Here is an 18,449-nt window from a genome sequence, read left to right on the forward strand (position 1 = left end):
AACGATGCGACCTCACAGACGATTAATTTCGATTACGATTATTCAGGCGACGATTCAATGCATCATGAAATCTCTTCATTTGACCACGATTCGATTCGATTAATTTTCGATTAATTTTCTATCAGTTAATTCCCCAAAAAATTTTGAATACACAAATGTGGCTTGGGGAACTGATTCACTCATCATATAGCATATAGGTCAATAAAAACAATACACGCAAAAATAAAACATAAAAAAAAATATTTTTTTTTAAACTTTAGATTATAATCGATTCTAACATTTTCAAATCGATGCAGTTGAATCGTCACATTAGAATCTATGCATTTCGATTAATCGATGCATCGTTACACCCCTAATATATATATATATATATATTACAGAAATGTCGGCCTACTGAAAAGTATATGCACTCAATACTTGGTCCTTTTGCATGAATCAATGCGGCGCGGCCGTGGAGGCAGCCAATATATTTCCTCAATATTCTAATTGATTGAGATGCACCTGTAATGTGAATCTTATGAATATCTAAATGATTATGATGCACCAATGCTCACTTTCAAACCGTGGGTGTCTTTGCTCGTCTGTCATCGACGCTGTGGCCCCGCCCAGTTTGGCGTTGCCGTGGTGATCACCAATCAGGTGGTGGCTCAGGTGGATGGTGCCGCCATGTTCTCCGCGGACCCCAAGAAACCTATTGGGGGCAACATCATGGCGCACGCCTCCACTACACGGTGAGTGGTGTATAATAGCGAAACACACAACGTCAATAGAATAGAATAGAATATACCTTATTGTCATTATATTTGCATACAACAAGATTTCGGACTCAACCATAAGGTGCCGTAGTGGAAGCAAATATAAAATCACACAAGTAATAAAAGAGAAACATAAAATAGTATACAATAAAACAATGTGAGACGGCTGGGTAGCGCAGCGGACTAAGCGTCTGTCTACCACCGCAGAGACACTGGTGTCGAATCCAGCTGTCGGCGGTGCCTCCGGCTTGGTCAGTCGTCCATACTGACACAATTGGCAGTGTCAGCGGGAGGGAAGCCGGCGGGGGGGTGTGTATCCTGGTTGTTGTAAACAGCGACTCCTACAGGTCGGTCGGGGCGCCTGCTCGGCGAGGAAGGCATCTCGGGGAGGTAGTGTGATCCTCCCACGCGTTACGTTCCCCCCCAATGAGAGTCCTCGCTGTCGGGTGAAAGGTAGCGGCTGGCTGACTCCACATGTATCGGAGGAAGACATGCGATCGTTTTCAGCGCTCCCTAGACCGGCAAGTAGGGGGGAAATGGGTGCAATGACCAGGAAGGGGGGGGGGGGGGGGGGGGGGTTTGCCATAACGACTAAATTGGGATGGGAGAAAAATACAGAAAAAGGGGGAGAAAAAGTAGATAGAAAAAACAAAACAATAAAACAATGTTACAATACTGTACCATATACAACATAACAGTCACAGTGTCAGACGGTAGTGGGTGGTAGTGGGTGGTAGTGGATATTGCACTTGAAGGGTAGGATGTTGCACAGTGTGGGAGGAGGGGGACGGGTGAATTATTGGTGCATGTTAGAGTTCAGGGTGGTGACGGCTCTGGGGAAGAAACTGTCTCTGAGCCTGTTTGTCGTGGCTCTGATGCAGCTGTATCGCCTCCCGGTGGCAACAGGTGGAACAGGTGTCTCTGAGCCTGTTTGTTGTGGCTCTGATGCAGCTGTATCGCCTCCCGATGGCAACAGGTGGAACAGGTGTCTCTGAGCCTGTTTGTTGTGGCTCTGATGCAGCTGTATCGCCTCCCGATGGCAACAGGTGGAACAGGTGTCTAGTTTGCACCCGCAGCAAACTAGAGATAAGGCGATACAGTGTTTTGCAAATTTGGTCAACATATACCGTTGACTGGACCCGCAAAAACACGTGCGAAGATCACTTGGTCTCCAAAAGCCATGTCAGGAACAAGGAAAAACACTGTGCTTCCCAAAACACAAGCTCTCTTAACGATGATCTCTGGTGATCACAATAGATACAGCTAGAGGGCGAGGCTAATCACTGACACTATTGTGATTAAATAGCTATGTAACGTTACAGTACATAGGACTATAGATGGAAATGATAGCTTTTTGCTAAATCTGGTGCACCCATCTATTTGTTTAATGCAAATGATTGTCGGTACACACTGTCCTTTATAAACGAAATAAACTAAACTAAAGGTGCATAAATTATGCATTACTATATTTCATCACAATAGAATAGATATAGCTAGGCTACTGACATTGTGATAATGTCAGTAGTAGCTAGCTGTATCTATTGTTTACACTTGAAATGTGTATTTTTATTTTGTCACAGTATTATTTGAAAAATAGTGTAAAATTTAACTATTTCTGAGTTGCAGCACTTAAAAACATAAAATTATTTAATTGTGGACATTTATTCATTCCCACTTATTAGACACTATTTCTGATGGTAAAATGAGCGTAAAAAGTAAAATACAGAATTCTGAAATATTAAAATGAAAAAAAAAACGTAATTTGGGAAAAAATATAAATGGAATTTGAAAACAAAAATAAACGGATTTCATATGGCTCTACGTAAAAGTGGTGAAGGTACAGTTACTCTAGCTCACTCTGGACCTGAGAGGGGGGAGGGTACGGTACAGGTTTAGGAATAAAAAAAAAAAAAAAAAAAAAAAACGTTTGTGTGAATGGGTACCTGACAAGTGTATGAGTATGTCGACATGATGTGATTTATTTATTTAGTTTTATTTTCTGTATTATAATAAATTTGATTTATCATCTTTCATCTTTTGGGGTGTTGTCACTGTAGTCTTGATGTTTGTGGTCTTTTGGTGTGTGTGTTGTCTTTTCAAGACTGGCATATGTTGATTTAAATGTAATATATGTCGATACCTTTTGTTGTCTTGATGTCCTGTGTGTGTGTGTGTGTGTGTGTGCAAAAAGAAAAAAACGTGAATAAAATAATAAGCGATAAGAAAAAGAAAAGAACTCCTGACGGAAGCTGGTCTTCTCCCCCCAGGCTGTACCTGAGGAAGGGCCGCGGGGAGACGAGGATCTGCAAGATCTACGACTCTCCCTGCCTCCCGGAGGCCGAGGCCATGTTCGCCATCAACGCGGACGGAGTGGGCGACGCCAAGGACTGAGAGACGCCGTGCGGCGGAGAGAGGGAGGGGGCAGGCGGGTGTTCGAACACGCCCCCTTTACTGTCACTCAGAAGAACTGTCGCGCTCTCGCGTGACATGCGCACAAACACACACAACACACACACACACTACTCCCCTCCCAGCGACCGAGACACGTGACCGCCGGGGAGTCGACGGCCGCGACGGTTGGTTATACGTGGTTTTGGTCCGGAAGATGACTAGGCCATGCGTGGTATAGTCCTCCGGGGGGCGCTGTGATGTACTGATTTCCTGTTGTGCATGACTCGAGTCGACTGAAACGTGTGGAACATGTTTCCCCTCAGCTGGTTGAAAGAAAGAAAGAGGGAAAAATGTCCATTTTGTTATTTAAAGGAAAACTCTAACATTTTGGGAAATTAGCTTATTTGCCATCTACCCTGGAGTTAGACCAGAAGATACATACCTTTTTTCTTCTCTGTGCCTGCAGTAGGAGTAGGAAGATGCTCACTGTTAGCCTAGCTTAGCGTCAGTCACTGGAAGTAGGTTCCTCCATTAGCCTAGTTCCCAACGTCTTCCTACTCCTACTGCACGCACAGAGAAGAAAAAGGTATGCATCTTCTTGTCTAACTCCAGGGTAGATGGCAAATAAGCTAATTTCCCAAAATGTTGGAGTTTTCCTTTAATATAATTTCTGAGGTAAGATGTGTCGGATGTCTTCCTTCTGATGGACACCTGCTTGAGACATTTCAAATAGTGTATTTATTTTTGTTATTCAGCAAGTAAGGCGTTCCTACAAGCTTTATAGATGCAACTTTCTCCAGCATCTGTTTGTAAGTAAACTGTCTCCTGTCGTGTCTATTTTCTTTGTCTTTTTCTTTGTCTTGTTGTATATAAGTAGGGTAATAAATTTGTTTTATTGTTAGGATCGTTTGTAGTTAATTTTTTTTGTATCTGCGTGTGAATGTGTTTCAGTGGTTTTCGCACGTTTCTAAATTAAACTAGACGTCAAGTCAAGAGTTTTATTTGTCACGGCATACAAGTATACAATGAAGGGGAGCTCCAGTAGCTCACCACGTACCGCGAGTGCTATTTCAGCGCCGTGGACAACCGCGCTCGCGCGGATCTGGGGCTGAGCGCGTTCGAATCCCGGACGGCAGCCGTGCCTTTCCCAGAGTGTCTTTCCCCCCATCTGAACCCTTTCAGCCTGCTTCTGTCGGTCGAACTTGACCAAGTATGAATGCGACGAAAAAGCGATAAACGCTAAAAAGAACCAGCTGACTGGTCAAAGTTTAAAAAAAAAAAGTATACAATGAAATGCGGGTGGTCTTGCCCGCAACGATGTGCAATACAGTGGTACAACATATAATAGACTTTGACGATGATGATGATGATGATGATGATGATGATGATTCGTAGTTTAGGTTTTAATGTTGTGCCAACAGAGAAGATGTACTGTAATAGTACTTTGTTTGAACCTTAACACATTAACTGCCACGCTTATATCCATCAATGTTTGATCACTGCCACCAGTCTAAGTCTATGGAGATGTTTACCTTCTTTGCAGGGCTATAACTTTTTAAATTGTATTGCTAAATTGACATTACTATGGCCCATTCAACATCGATTATCTATCGTTCAGGATGTAGGAACGTTTTACTTTTTCATTCACACATTCATACGAAAATACCGTCTAGAGTATAAATATGTTTTTATCGTTTTCTGCAGTAATTCCTAGAACGTGAGATATAGGCATAAATGCATATATTAGATTATCAAATGCCGTTTGATACCGATCCACGCTATATAAAAAATATCAACTGTACATGGTCCTAAACGTTATGACTGATCATGCACGGGTGAACGGGGGGGGGGTCGTTTATAATTCCGTGATCGTCGTTAAATGCTTCATGTAGTATGGGTGATATATAGATCAGAGCAGTTTGCATGGATAATAATAAACAAAAATGCTGAAAGTCACGGCAGCCTCCTCTTACCGATGACACTGGAGCAAAAAGATCCCAGTTATTTGATGGGGATAGAGGCGATCCATTTCCGGTTTGTATAATAATAACAGCCCAAATCATGTCGATTATTGAGTTATGGCAGTGATCGCTACACATGGACGTGTGTCTTGAGTCCCGCAACGATAAGCGAGTGGCCGGACGTATTTAGGAGACGCACCGATATCCAACCGGCATATCCGGTTTGGCAACTCGCCGATCATCCACCAGGTGGCAGTATTGAAGCGTTGCAGAGTTGTGCCGAGTCCCACAGCATCAGACCAGCCTCCGTGAGGGAAACATCAATACCATGGCGAAAATATGAAATATGATCAAAATAACGTTGTACGCCGTGATCTGGCAGAATTCGCATGAACTTGAAACCCGTTGTACGACGTTTTTGGCGCAGAAAGTGTTAACAAAACATATTTCATTGGATTTCAAATTGTATAGGAAAATTTGTTAATTTGTCTATGTAGGACTTTTCACATTAGTCTTCCACTTTTGGCCTTGTTTACACAAAATCTACTATATTTAGGGCATAACAGCATGATACAATCTTTATTAACATTGTATTTCCAATATTAACCTCAAATTGATCTCATCTGATGGACTACATTTGAGTAAAGTGGGAAAAAATAGATGTGTTCTAAACATGTTCAGCTTTTTTTGCATTTTCTTGTCCTGAAATAGAATCAAGATGTGTTTGAATCTTAAAAATAACAATTTTACTGAATTCCTTGGGTCAATATTGTTTTGGCTTCAAAAGTTATGCTGTTTTCTTTTTCTTCTTTTTCAGGTTTTGTTCAGGATAGGTGTAATAAAGGGTTAAAAATAAACCCCATGGGACATTATTTCAACCTGTTACCTGTTAAAATCTTAAAATAGACACTTCAAGGATTAAGAAAAAACTAGTGTTATGGTTTGTAACCGACCCCAATCGCACAACACAAGACAGGTATGAGAGTAAGCCAAGAACGGGCATTTATTGAAAACAATCAGAAAAAGGCACTGTCCCTTAAAGGGAGAACACCAATACTGGATAAACAAGAAAGGGAAAGGCCCAGTGCCTTTAAGAGGCGAGCTGGCTAAGGGGAAGGCAAAGGGAAGGCTAAAGGAAACAGGGCCGGGGCAAGGGACAAGGCAGGAACAGGGAGGAACTAGGAGGAACTGGACAGGGAGGACTAGGAGGACTAGAGGGGAGACAGGGACAGGGGCCCGCGGAGGCGGGCTGGGGACAGGGAGGAACTGGGAGGACTAGATAGGGAGGACTAGGAGGACTAGGGAAAAAACAGGGTAAGGCCTTGGAACAGGGCGAGGGCTGGAGCTGCAAACTGGGACAGAGTAAACAGGGTCAGGCCTTGGAAAAAGCAATAATGAGGTTGCTGCTCTGCAGCTTCTCCCGGGATGGTAGTCTGGGGAAGCAGGTGGGAACATCAGAGCCGCTCTGCAGACTTCTCTCGGCAGATCTCCGAGGTGGGTAAACGGGGCCGAGAGGGAGAGAGGAGTGGGTTAGCTCAGAGTACAATGGGGAAAACAGAGCAGGTGCAGGAGAGGTGACTAGTCCCAAAAACAGAGTTATCAAGGTGACAGAATCTTCGGTGTAATATACACACTGTAAACGTCCCAAACAAAATCCAAGTGAATAAAATATCTTCGGTGTGAAAACACACAGTGAGGCGATGTAAAGGCCAAAATATTATCCCAATGAAAACAATCCAAAAATGGCTAAAACGCTGGGTGAGTGACTGTCTGATAAAAGCTGGAAATCTTCAGTGTTTTAAAACACACGAAAAACGGAATTGGATCAAGGACAGTCATAAAAAACTCACCCAGGCGTTGTGCGTAAAGAGCGTTGGAACAGAACGGGGCGAGAGCGTCGCCACCGGGTAACCGGTTGTCCAAGCGGAGGTCAGAGTGGTGCGCGACTCCTTGGAGTGCGCGCCGGTACAGAGGACGCATCTGGAGTGCGTCTGCGCGGAAGAGCGTGCCAGGCTCGGAGGTCTGGATGGTGCGCGTCTGCTTTGAGTACGCGCCGGTACGGAGGGCGCATTTGCTGCGCGGAGGTCTGGAGTGGAGAGCGCGTCTGCGCGGAATGCGCGCCGGGACGGAAGACGCATCTGGAGTGCGTCTGCGCGGAAGAGCGCGCCAGGCTCGGAGGTCTGGATGCGCGCCCGGAGTGAAGAGCGCATCTGCTGCGTGGAGGTCTGGATGGTCGTCTGGGCGTCTGCTGCGCGGAGGTCTGGATGTGCGTCAGGACGCCTGCTGCGCGGAGGTCTGAAGTGGATCACTGGGAAGCCTCCCGTGGAAGTCTAGAGAGCGCAGTCCAGTGTCTACCTCAGGCAACGGCGACAGGAGGCGAAGGCTGGAGCGCATGTCACGCCGGAGATGAAAACAGCATAAACAGACAGAGGACCTCCCGAAGGAGTCCTGGTGATAGAGAATATGATACCGAATGAAACGGCATGTTACGGCACGACCCGACGAGGAACAGAGGGGAAGAGCCAGGTACTTAAAGCCCACAGGGGAACTAATTAGAATGCACCACAGGTGCGTGAAGGTAATTGATACTTGAAACTAAAGTGTGTGTTCGGCACAAGACCAATCAAACACACAATGACAGGTAGTCCAAGGTGTGGCCGCTGAGAGCAAACGAGAGTAACGAACGCGAGGGTGGGGGCTAGTGAGGTGAGTGAGAAGGGAATTCCTTAACAGTAGGCTTAAAGGAAACAGAGAGAGTAGGTGAGCAGCGGACAAAACCTCACAGTACCCCCCCCTCAACGGGAGCCACCCGGCGACCCAAAAATACAGACAGAGTGGCAGGGGACAAAACAAGGCAAAAAACAAAAGGTACTGGGCCAAGCCAGCAGGGGAAGCCACAACAAAAGTGGGGCTAGCAAAAGAACAGGGTAGCCGAGGGGTAACTAGGGTAGCAGAGGGGCAACTGGAGGAGCTGAGGGGTAACCAGAGGAGCTGAGGGGTAACTAGAGGAGCAGAGGGGTAACCATGGTAGCTGAGGGGTAACCAGAGGAGCTGAGGGGTAACCATAGGAGCTGAGGGGCAACTAGAGGAGCTGAGCGGTAACTAAGAGGAGCACCGGGAAAAGGGCTAGCAGAGGGAAGGTTAGCTGCCAGGGCACTGATAGCTACAGGGCCTATGCTAGCTGTACTGCTACATCAACATAGAGGCTGCGCTAGCCGCCGGAGCTAGGCTAGCAGAGGGAAAGGGTAGCTGCCAGGGCACTGATAGCTACAGGGCCTATGCTAGCTGTACTGCTACATCAACATAGAGGCTGCGCTAGCTGCCGGAGCTAGGCTAGCAGAGGGAAAGGGTAGCTGCCAGGGCACTGATAGCTACAGGGCCTATGCTAGCTGTACTGCTACATTAACATAGAGGCCGCGCTAGCTGCCGGAGCTAGGCTGGCAGACAGGGCTGGACCAGCATGAGAGAACAAGCTAGCTGGAAGGACAGTCCTAGCTGTGGGGAACTGACCTTGCTAGCTGAAGGGGCAGTCCTAGCAGTGGGAGAAAAACTGACACTGCTAGCTGAAAGGGCAGTCCTAGCAGTGGGAGAACAACTGACCCTGCTAGCTGAAAGGGGCAGTCCTAGCAGTGGGAAAAACTGACCTTGCTAGCTGAAAGGGCAGTCCTAGCAGTGGGAAGGCTACACAAAAAGTGGAGGCCATGCAGAGGGACCGGGTTAGCTGCCTGGGCATGGCTAGCTACAGGGCCCATGCCAGCAGCAAGGGCTGCATTAACATAGAGGCTGTGCTAGCAGCCGGGGCTAAGCTAGCAGACTGGGGCCATGCAGAGAGACTGGGTTAGCTGCCAGGGCATGGCTAGCTACAGGGCCTATGCCAGCAGCAAGGGCTGCATTAACATAGAGGCTGTGCTAGCAGCCGGGGCAAAGCTAGCAGACAGGGACCAAGCTGGTAGTAGAGGCCTAACAAGCTGCAGGGGAGCCAACAGGGCTAACAGGGAAGCTAACAGGGCTAACAGGGGAGCTAACCGGGGAGACCAACAACCTCTGGCCTTGGCTTGATCGCGTTCCTGAAGTACAAAGAAGTAAGCAGGCGAAGATCACAACAGCTGTTTTACGAGGCCATTAACTACAAAGATGGACCAATGCTGCTGGAGTCTGTTGAGGCCGAGGCCGAGGCCTGGGGTAGGTTGACAAGTTAATATAAGAGTGTTTCACTTTCACCCAACCCTTACTAAAATCCCTAATAAAATAAAATCAAGTTGCAGGCACACAGTCCTTTCCTCTGCACCATGCCCCCCCCCCCCCCTCATTTACATTTAGTCATTGAGCTTGTTACGACCCCTGTGAGTCTAAGGGTAAAGGGCTGTAACATAACAGTTGGTTGACAGAAAAGATGGACCAGGTTTGTAAACAACAATGATATTTATTGAATAGAGGCAAAGGAAGCACATGTAGCTCAGGGGTGAGCCCAGGCCAAAACAACAAACAAACACCACTATACTCCAAATAAACACAATCTAATCTATGGTAAAAGAGATTACATTACCTAAACTACTCTTACCTAACCAAAACAGGAGAAAACAATGTCCAAAGGAAATGGCAGCTCACCCCATCTGTGCTTCCTGAGAAAGAGAGAAAAACACATTAATTATACAGAAACAAAAGCAGAATATGTACAAAAACAAACTATAACTAACAATGCTCTCTCTGTGGCCATACACACACAAGGAAATTACTACTAAGCACCAAAGGCCAATAAACGAAATGCAATACTGTCAAAGTTACAGGTTTACCAAAATCACAACAGGCCTAGCCTCATGCCAGAGAGAGAGAGAGACTGAAGTGAGAAGCCATGTTTTAACAGGTGTGGGGTGATCCATGATTGGGTGGTGTGGATTGAGTGTTGGAGTCTGGAAAGCCATCCACCAATCACTGCTGTGTTGCAATAATGGAAGGATTGGCCTGGCAGGGACCAATGGGGAAGGGAACAATGGCTGGAGGGAGGAAACAAAATGGAGAACACACACACATGGAGACACACACTGGGGAATATATACATTGGGATGTAACACCCCCATACATAAGACAAAAACATGTTTGACACTTAACACCAACTAAACATGTTTTTCAACATCTCCGAGTTAACATGCACTCCAAAACAAAGAGCTATAAAAAAACTAGCAGTTGGTACAACAACCACTCGGGTCAACAATGACAGAACGAGTTGACGGCAAGAGAGACTGAGTCGACAGCAAAAATAGAACAAGTCGACAGCAAAATACAGTAGAACGAGTCGACAGCAATAGACAACGAGTCGACAGCAAAATAGAACAAGTCGACAGCACGAGAGATTTAACTCCGAGATAGAGCATCCGCCAACACATTCTCAGACCCCTTCTTATGCGTTATGCTGAGGTTATAATTTTGCACTATGAGCGCCCAACGCATGAGGCGCTGATTGTGGTTGTACATCCGCGACAGAAAAACCAATGGGTTGTGGTCGGTGTATACTACCACTGGTAATACGCTCGAACCGACATACACCTCAAAATGTTGCAACGCATACAACATAGCCAAAGTCTCCTTTTCAATAGTGGAATAGTTTAGTTGATGTTTGTTAAATTTCCGGGAGAAATAACAAACCGGGTGACTGACACCATCGTGATCTTCCTGTAATAACACCCCTCCAGCTCCCACCCCGCTGGCATCCACCTCCAGCTGGAACGGCAGGGAGAAATCTGGAGCAGAGAGAACAGGGGAACTGCATAAGAGAGCTTTAACACTATCAAATGCATTTTGACAATCAGCTGTCCAAATGAATGGTTTGGACGGGCTACACAGGCTAGTGAGAGAAGTGACGACAGAAGAAAAGTTTCGGCAAAAACCACGGTAATACCCAGCCATCCCAAGGAATCTACGCAATTCCCGCCTAGTAGTAGGCACTGGAAAAGTTGTGATTGCAGATATTTTTGCATCCACCGGACGCACTTGGCCTTGTCCTACCTGCTTACCAAGATAGGTAACCGTAGCCTTGCCGAACTCACACTTGGCAAGGTTAAGGGTCAGGGAGGCTCCAGCTAAGCGGTCAAAGACAGTTTGCAAGGTTGTCATGTGGTCACGCCAGTTGGTCGAATAGACAACCAGGTCATCGAGATAGGCATTACAATTTGGAACACCAGCCAGGACTAGGGTCACCAGTCGCTGGAAAGTGGCCGGGGCATTACGCATTCCAAAAGGCATTACAGTATATTGCAAAAAATTGTCAGGAGTAACAAACGCCGAGATTTCCGAGGCACGGGGGGTCAAAGGGACCTGCCAGTAACCCTTTAACAAATCTAGTTTGCTAACATAGGTGGCAGATCCAAGGTTGTCAATACAATCTTCCATGCGGGGCAGTGGGAAGGAATCAGGCACGGTGACAGCATTTACCTTTCGGAAATCAGTACAAAATCTAGGAGTTCCATCCGATTTGGGAGCTAACAAGCAAGGTGAACTCCAGGGACTGCAACTTGGCTTGGCTAAACCATGTTTTAACAAATAGTCAACCTCCTGTTGCATCATGGCCCTCTTGGTGATGTTAACACGGTATGCATGTTGCTTGATAGGCACAGCATTGTTAACTTTAATATCATGGGCCAATACAGAAGTACAGGAGGGAACATCACCAAACAGAGCCATGTAGGCCTGAATCAAATTTGTGATGTCCTCTCGCTGCTCCTCAGGTAAGTGTGCTAAGTGAGTGGGCAGGTTCAATAACATCTCAGTGTTGGACAATCTAGCACCCTGATGGGCTGCATTGCGCAACTCCAAGCCATCTACATCCTCACCACTAACGTCAGGAGAGTCCGGAACTATTGGAGTTGAGGCAACAGCAGAGACGGCCAGTCCGGCTGTCTGGTCTGAGGTCTTCACCTGCACACTATCTCTGGAAAAATATGGTTTAAGCATATTGATGTGGCAAACACGAGAGTGACGTTTACGATCAGGGGTGCGAACCACATAGTCTGTATCACTTATCTTCTTGTCTATTGCATACGGTCCGGAAAAACGAGCGGAAAGAGCAGAACCAAGGATAGGTAACAGGACTAGAACCTTATCACCTGGCTGGAAAGATCGAGAAACAGCTTTCTCGTCATAGTGCCGTTTCATAGTTCTCTGGGAAGAAGAGAGCGCTTCTTTTGCGAGAGAGCACGCCTGATGCAGTCGCTCTCGAAACTGGCTAACAAAATCTAGCACATTAGTGGGTGTGCTGGCACCCTTTGACATGAACCGTTCTTTAAGAACTTTCAGAGGCCCTCTAACAGTGTGCCCAAAAACGAGCTCAGCAGGACTGAAACCAAGAGACTCCTGTATGGTCTCTCGCGCAGCAAATAGAACAAGGGGGACACCCTCATCCCAATCTTTCTCTGTGTCTAAGCAATATTTACGCAGCATGGACTTTAAGGTCTGATGCCAACGTTCTAGAGCCCCCTGAGTTTCAGGGTGGTAGGCACTGGACACTATATGTCGGATACCCAGGGACTGTAACACTTGCTCAAATAACCTAGACAGGAAGTTGGTGCCTTGGTCCATTTGTACTACCTTAGGCAGTCCAAACGTGGAGAAGAACTTCGTCAAAGCCTTAATTATTACAGGCGCTGTAATTCTGCGAAGAGGGATAGCCTCAGGGAAACGGGTGGCGGTACACATTATTGTCAACAAAAACTGATTGCCGGCTTTGGTCCTTGGCAACGGACCAACACAGTCAACTATGACATGTTCAAATGGTTCACCGACCGCTGGTATAGGACAGAGGGGAGCAGGTGGAATTACCTGGTTTGGCTTTCCGGTGATCTGACAAGTACTACAGGTACGACAGTATTGTGCTACATCGGACTTCAAACTGGGCCAAAAGACATTTTGAAGTATTCTGTTGTATGTTTTAGTGACTCCCAAGTGTCCAGACCAAGGGTGGTCATGGGCCAAGAACAGTACATGCTGACGATAAACTGCAGGGACAACAATCTGATAAACAGTGCTCCAGTCTGGTACCTGATCTGGTAGCCCTATCTCCGATTGTGCATGCTCTGCCAGTCTAGTACCATGGGACCTCCATGTACGCATCAAAACTCCATCCACAAAATAAGAATGCAACTCTCTCCTCTGTTCTATTTCAAGAGAAGAGAAACATTTTGCAAGAGAAGGGTCAGCCTTCTGGGCAGTAATTAGCATTTCACGAGTAACGGGTAACTTCAAAGCGTCGGAACTAGTTACAGTTGTCTGTGGGGGTACCTTACTATGAGTCGGTGGTTTGTCAGCGGTATCAGAAGTTGGAGCCAGCAACTCCTCCCTGACAAAGGCTGAAGCAAAAACAGAGTCAGACAAATTAATTTCATCACCTCTCTTTTTCAATTGAGCCCGAGTGACAACACTTGCAGAAAAAACTTCAGGGAAGTTCTGTGACAAGTCATCAGGCAGAGAATCTGTGTCTGGGTGATCCAACACTTCCAGCACAGCGTTCACCTGTCCTCCAGCTAAATCATTTCCCATGATAAAGGAAATGCCTTTAACTGGCAAGGAAGGTCTCACCCCTATTTTAAAGAAACCAGTGACCAAATCAGATTGTACATGAATACAGCGTAACGGGGCTGGCACGAAACCCATCTCAATACCTTGAACTAGGACACTAGAACCACAGGAAGATTTCTCAGACAGAGGTAGTACATCAGAGAGGATAAAGGATTGTGAGGCTCCAGTATCTCGTAAGATCTGAACTGTACACTGATCTTTTGGATCCCCTGTCAAGGAAACTAAACCCTTGGAAGTAAATGGCCTGAAACAAGGATCGAGAACATCCTGATCATTGTGCATCTGTTGATCGGAATCAGGTGCCATTTTAATCAGACCAACCCCTTTGGGTTGCCTAAAGTTCTGAGAGGACGGTTGCTGCTTACGTTTCAATGTTAAACAGTCAGAAATAACATGACCAGATTTATGACAGTAGTAACATGTCCGCTCCTCTTTTGAGCGTGGAGGTGACATTTTTGGTCGGGGGTGTGTGAATTCTGAATGGTTGGGGACAGAAGGTCTCTGAGAGAAATCATGGGGGAGAAACGAGTCACGCCTATCTACAAACACAGTTTTATGGGTTAGCGCAAACTCATCAGCTAATACAGCAGCTTGCTGCAGAGTGGACACTTTCTGCTCACTCAGGTAAATTACAATACGCTCTGGCAAACGATTCTTAAACTCTTCTAATAGAATGAGTTCTCTGAGAGAGTTAAGATCTGAGGCCTTGCTTGCTGCACACCATTTATCAAAGAGAGTTCCCTTCTCTCTAGCAAACTCTACAAAGGTCTGGTTGACAGCTCTCTTGTGACTGCGAAACCTCTGCCTATAAGCTTCGGGCACAAGCTCATATGCACGAAGGATGGCAGCCTTCACAGTATCATACAGTAAACTATCTTCTAGGGAAAGTGTTGAACAAACCTCTTGGGCTTTACCAGTCAATTTGCATTGAAGCAACAAAGGCCAGACCTCTCTTGGCCAGCGCAATGAAGCAGCAATACGCTCAAACACATTAAAATAAGTATCAACTTCTGTCTCTCGGAACGGAGGCACCAAAGCAATGTGTTTACTTATATCAAAAGTGTGTGATGAATAAGCTGTGGAGGAGGACATACCCGGGCCTTGTGGAGGAGTCGGTGTAGCATAGTTGGATTCACTCCTTAGGACTTCCAGCTCCAACCTCCGCAGTCTGAGCTCTTTTTCCACTTCATGCTCAAGCTCCAACCTACGAATGTTAACAGCCCTTTCATTTTCTGCCTCAAGCTCCATTCTACGAAGCCGATACTCCGCCTCACGTGCTTGTGCCTTCTCCTGAGCCTCCATCTGGAGACGTGCTATTCTAACCTTGACCTGGGCCCCTTCTCGAGACCCAGTTGACACAGGAGAGGTCAAGTGAAAATGTGGCAATGTGACGTTCACACCTGCCTTTTCAGCACCATGGGCTTGCTCCTCAGAAGGCTGTGCTTCCGTAGGTTCACCAGGAGGACTTGCATGTTCATCAGAGACCGCAGGTAAAACAAGCGTCCCCTGCTCCAACAGCTTATCTACCACAAGACACCTGATATCCTGCTTAAGATGCTTTTGTTGAACCGAGAGTTTAAAATGTGTGGCAATCTCCACTAAGTCTGCCTTGCGGCAGCTATCTAGCGCTTCCCAAGTAGGATTGCTCAAGAATTTCCCCATATCAAAAGTACTAACTGCCATTTTTTTTACACAAATGCCATTTTTACACACAAATTAATTAATTACTATACAAGTGTAAACAAACACAGTTCACCAAATCCATCAACCAACAATTGAACACGGGTTACAAGATCCCGGACGAGCCCCCATTTATGTTACGACCCCTGTGAGTCTAAGGGTAAAGGGCTGTAACATAACAGTTGGTTGACAGAAAAGATGGACCAGGTTTGTAAACAACAATGATATTTATTGAATAGAGGCAAAGGAAGCACATGTAGCTCAGGGGTGAGCCCAGGCCAAAACAACAAACAAACACCACTATACTCCAAATAAACACAATCTAATCTATGGTAAAAGAGATTACATTACCTAAACTACTCTTACCTAACCAAAACAGGAGAAAACAATGTCCAAAGGAAATGGCAGCTCACCCCATCTGTGCTTCCTGAGAAAGAGAGAAAAACACATTAATTATACAGAAACAAAAGCAGAATATGTACAAAAACAAACTATAACTAACAATGCTCTCTCTGTGGCCATACACACACAAGGAAATTACTACTAAGCACCAAAGGCCAATAAACGAAATGCAATACTGTCAAAGTTACAGGTTTACCAAAATCACAACAGGCCTAGCCTCATGCCAGAGAGAGAGAGAGACTGAAGTGAGAAGCCATGTTTTAACAGGTGTGGGGTGATCCATGATTGGGTGGTGTGGATTGAGTGTTGGAGTCTGGAAAGCCATCCACCAATCACTGCTGTGTTGCAATAATGGAAGGATTGGCCTGGCAGGGACCAATGGGGAAGGGAACAATGGCTGGAGGGAGGAAACAAAATGGAGAACACACACACATGGAGACACACACTGGGGAATATATACATTGGGATGTAACAGAGCTGATGCTTTTATCCAAAGCGACTTACAAGTTGTGTACAACAAGTCAGCAGGAAGAGTACAACTCTGGCAGCTAAGTAAGTAACATTGTTCGTCAAACAGTGTTGAACTTGAGTGCTACAGTGTAAAGACATATTAGCATAGTAGATAGTAGTATACGCAAGGTAGATTCCTTAGTAGCAGAGTATGCATAATAGTAAACAACAGTACAACGGTTAGTGTTTTCAAAGTTTTTTTTATTTGACACTGTATTAAGTATGACTGCCCCCATGTTTGATGCCATTCAGTCGTCCTAATCTAGCCCACAATGCAAAGTGTCTAACATCCTCTTTTGGTTGTTGGTTAGCATTAGCGGCGTGCTAGTATTAACTACCAAAAATGTACTGGATTAAAAGTAAACCCTTTACAATTGAAATGAGGATGAAGTCTGAGTTGGTCGTCCTATCCAATGCTGTAAGTCTAGTTCATTGTCCTTTCCTTTCAAGTATCAGTGTGTCCCAGAGTCCGTTCCCAACCCTTCAATAATTATTTCCAGATTAATAAAAAAAAGTGTACAGGCAGAACACCAGGCAGTCATCCCGTCTCCACCCTCCTTATTAATAATAATAATAATAATAATAATAATAATAATAATAATAATAATAACTCCTTATTACCTCCCATGGCAAATTATCTTTCAAATACAAGGATGTGATTGTCGTATATTTCTAAATGAAAACATGAAACATAGCAACTGAAATGTACAAAGTAATGATTAGATAGAGAAGTTGATTTGATAGAAAGGGTCATTTGAACACCCCATGTGAGTTATTTCTGTGGCCCTAGGCTAAAGAGGGTAGAGACAGTCGACTCTCCCATCACCCCACCAGCTGGCTGACCTTAAGATAATTACTGACCCCTCCAGGCTATCTTGAAGGAAGCAAGGAGAGAGGCTTGTTGATTTTAGGTAAAGGAAATCAACTAATCTCTGTTTCCCCCACGGTCGAACCTATTTGGTAAGAGACTAAAAGAGGAACTGATTATCTTAGAAACAGGCAGGAACAGGACTGGGGGGAAGGGAATACATTCTGTAGGATGATGAAACCTAGCATTTGAAGGCTCATCGATTGTGGAGGTCAGAGGTCTTGTAGATAATAGCTGACCAGCCGTTTGACCCAGGAAAAGGACTGGAGGGTATTTCCCTGCTACGGCAGCTGGTCTGAGACTAGGCTTCAGAGTATAGAAAATTAAACAAATACAATTATCACATATACTAAAGGTTAGTCTAGAACAGTGATTCCCAACCTGGGGTCCGCGGACCCCTGGGGGTCCGCCAGGGGGCGCAGGGGGTCCGCCAAACCACAGATGATTTGAGGTCTTTTTTTTGATTTTTTTTTTGATTTTTTTTTTTTGATTTTTTTTTTATCATCAGAAGCATGAATAGTCTCTCCACTACAATAAAAAATAAAGATAAATAAATAAACATCTAGACATGATTTTTGAACATTAACAGTAGGCTACCGGGTAGCCGCTAAAACGCGAATCAGTTGACTGTATCACTTTCTGTAGCTAGCCTAGCACGCTAGTTAACTTTCTCGGCTCGTCTGCAGTCAGCCGCCAGAGGCGAAAATGTGTGACAAATGAAAAGGAGATGACGGCAGCTCATCTGCAAAAAAAGTTAGGACCTACAGCAATCGCGAAAATTACATCACCATTTGCTTCACTGAGGGACCAGACAAAACGACCTGAGTGTGTGATTTGTGGAGAAAAGTTGGCAAACTCGAGCCTGAAGCCCAGCAAGCTGAAGAGACATCAGGCGTCTAAGCACCCAGAAACCGTTGGGAAGGATCCAGACTTTTTTCGGAGGAAAGAACAGTCTCTCAAGGCGAACAAGCCTGTTGATGTTAGAGTAGCGTGTAGCAGGGGTGGCAGTGATTTACAGAAGGCTACCGAAGCCTCCTTTGAGTGTTCGCTTTTAATTGCAAAAGCAAAGAAACCGCACAATATTGGCGAGCAGCTCATCAAACCAGCCTGCATCAAAATGGTTTAGAAACTGTGCGGCCCACAGGTGGCGGATAAACTAAAATCAGTACCACTCTCGAACAATGTAGTGAAAGACCGAATTGATAAGATGTCAAGTGATTGCGAGCAGCAGCTGTCAGAAAAGCTTAGAAAGGGTCCATTTGAGGCGGTTAGGTGGCCGAGCGGAGATTGCGTTCGTCACCAGCCCCGGAGCTG

At 45.6% G+C, this 18,449-nt stretch overlaps 1 protein-coding gene across 1 annotated transcript in view; it reads left to right on the plus strand.

The window, feature by feature from the left end:
- Positions 1-3,509, plus strand: part of rad51 (RAD51 recombinase) — a 38,206-nt gene extending 34,697 nt beyond the window's left edge. Inside the window, exons 9-10 of the mRNA XM_084314504.1 lie at positions 610-731; positions 3,023-3,509. Of these exons, the coding sequence (XP_084170630.1) occupies positions 610-731; positions 3,023-3,146 (246 nt within the window). The 3' untranslated portion in view covers positions 3,147-3,509. The remainder of the gene's footprint in view (positions 1-609; positions 732-3,022) is intronic.
- Positions 3,510-18,449: the final 14,940 nt, after the last annotated feature.

The sequence above is a fragment of the Notolepis coatsorum genome (genome assembly GCF_963971535.1).
Source record: "Notolepis coatsorum genome assembly, chromosome: 5".
Taxonomy (NCBI): Eukaryota; Metazoa; Chordata; class Actinopteri; order Aulopiformes; family Paralepididae; genus Notolepis; species Notolepis coatsorum.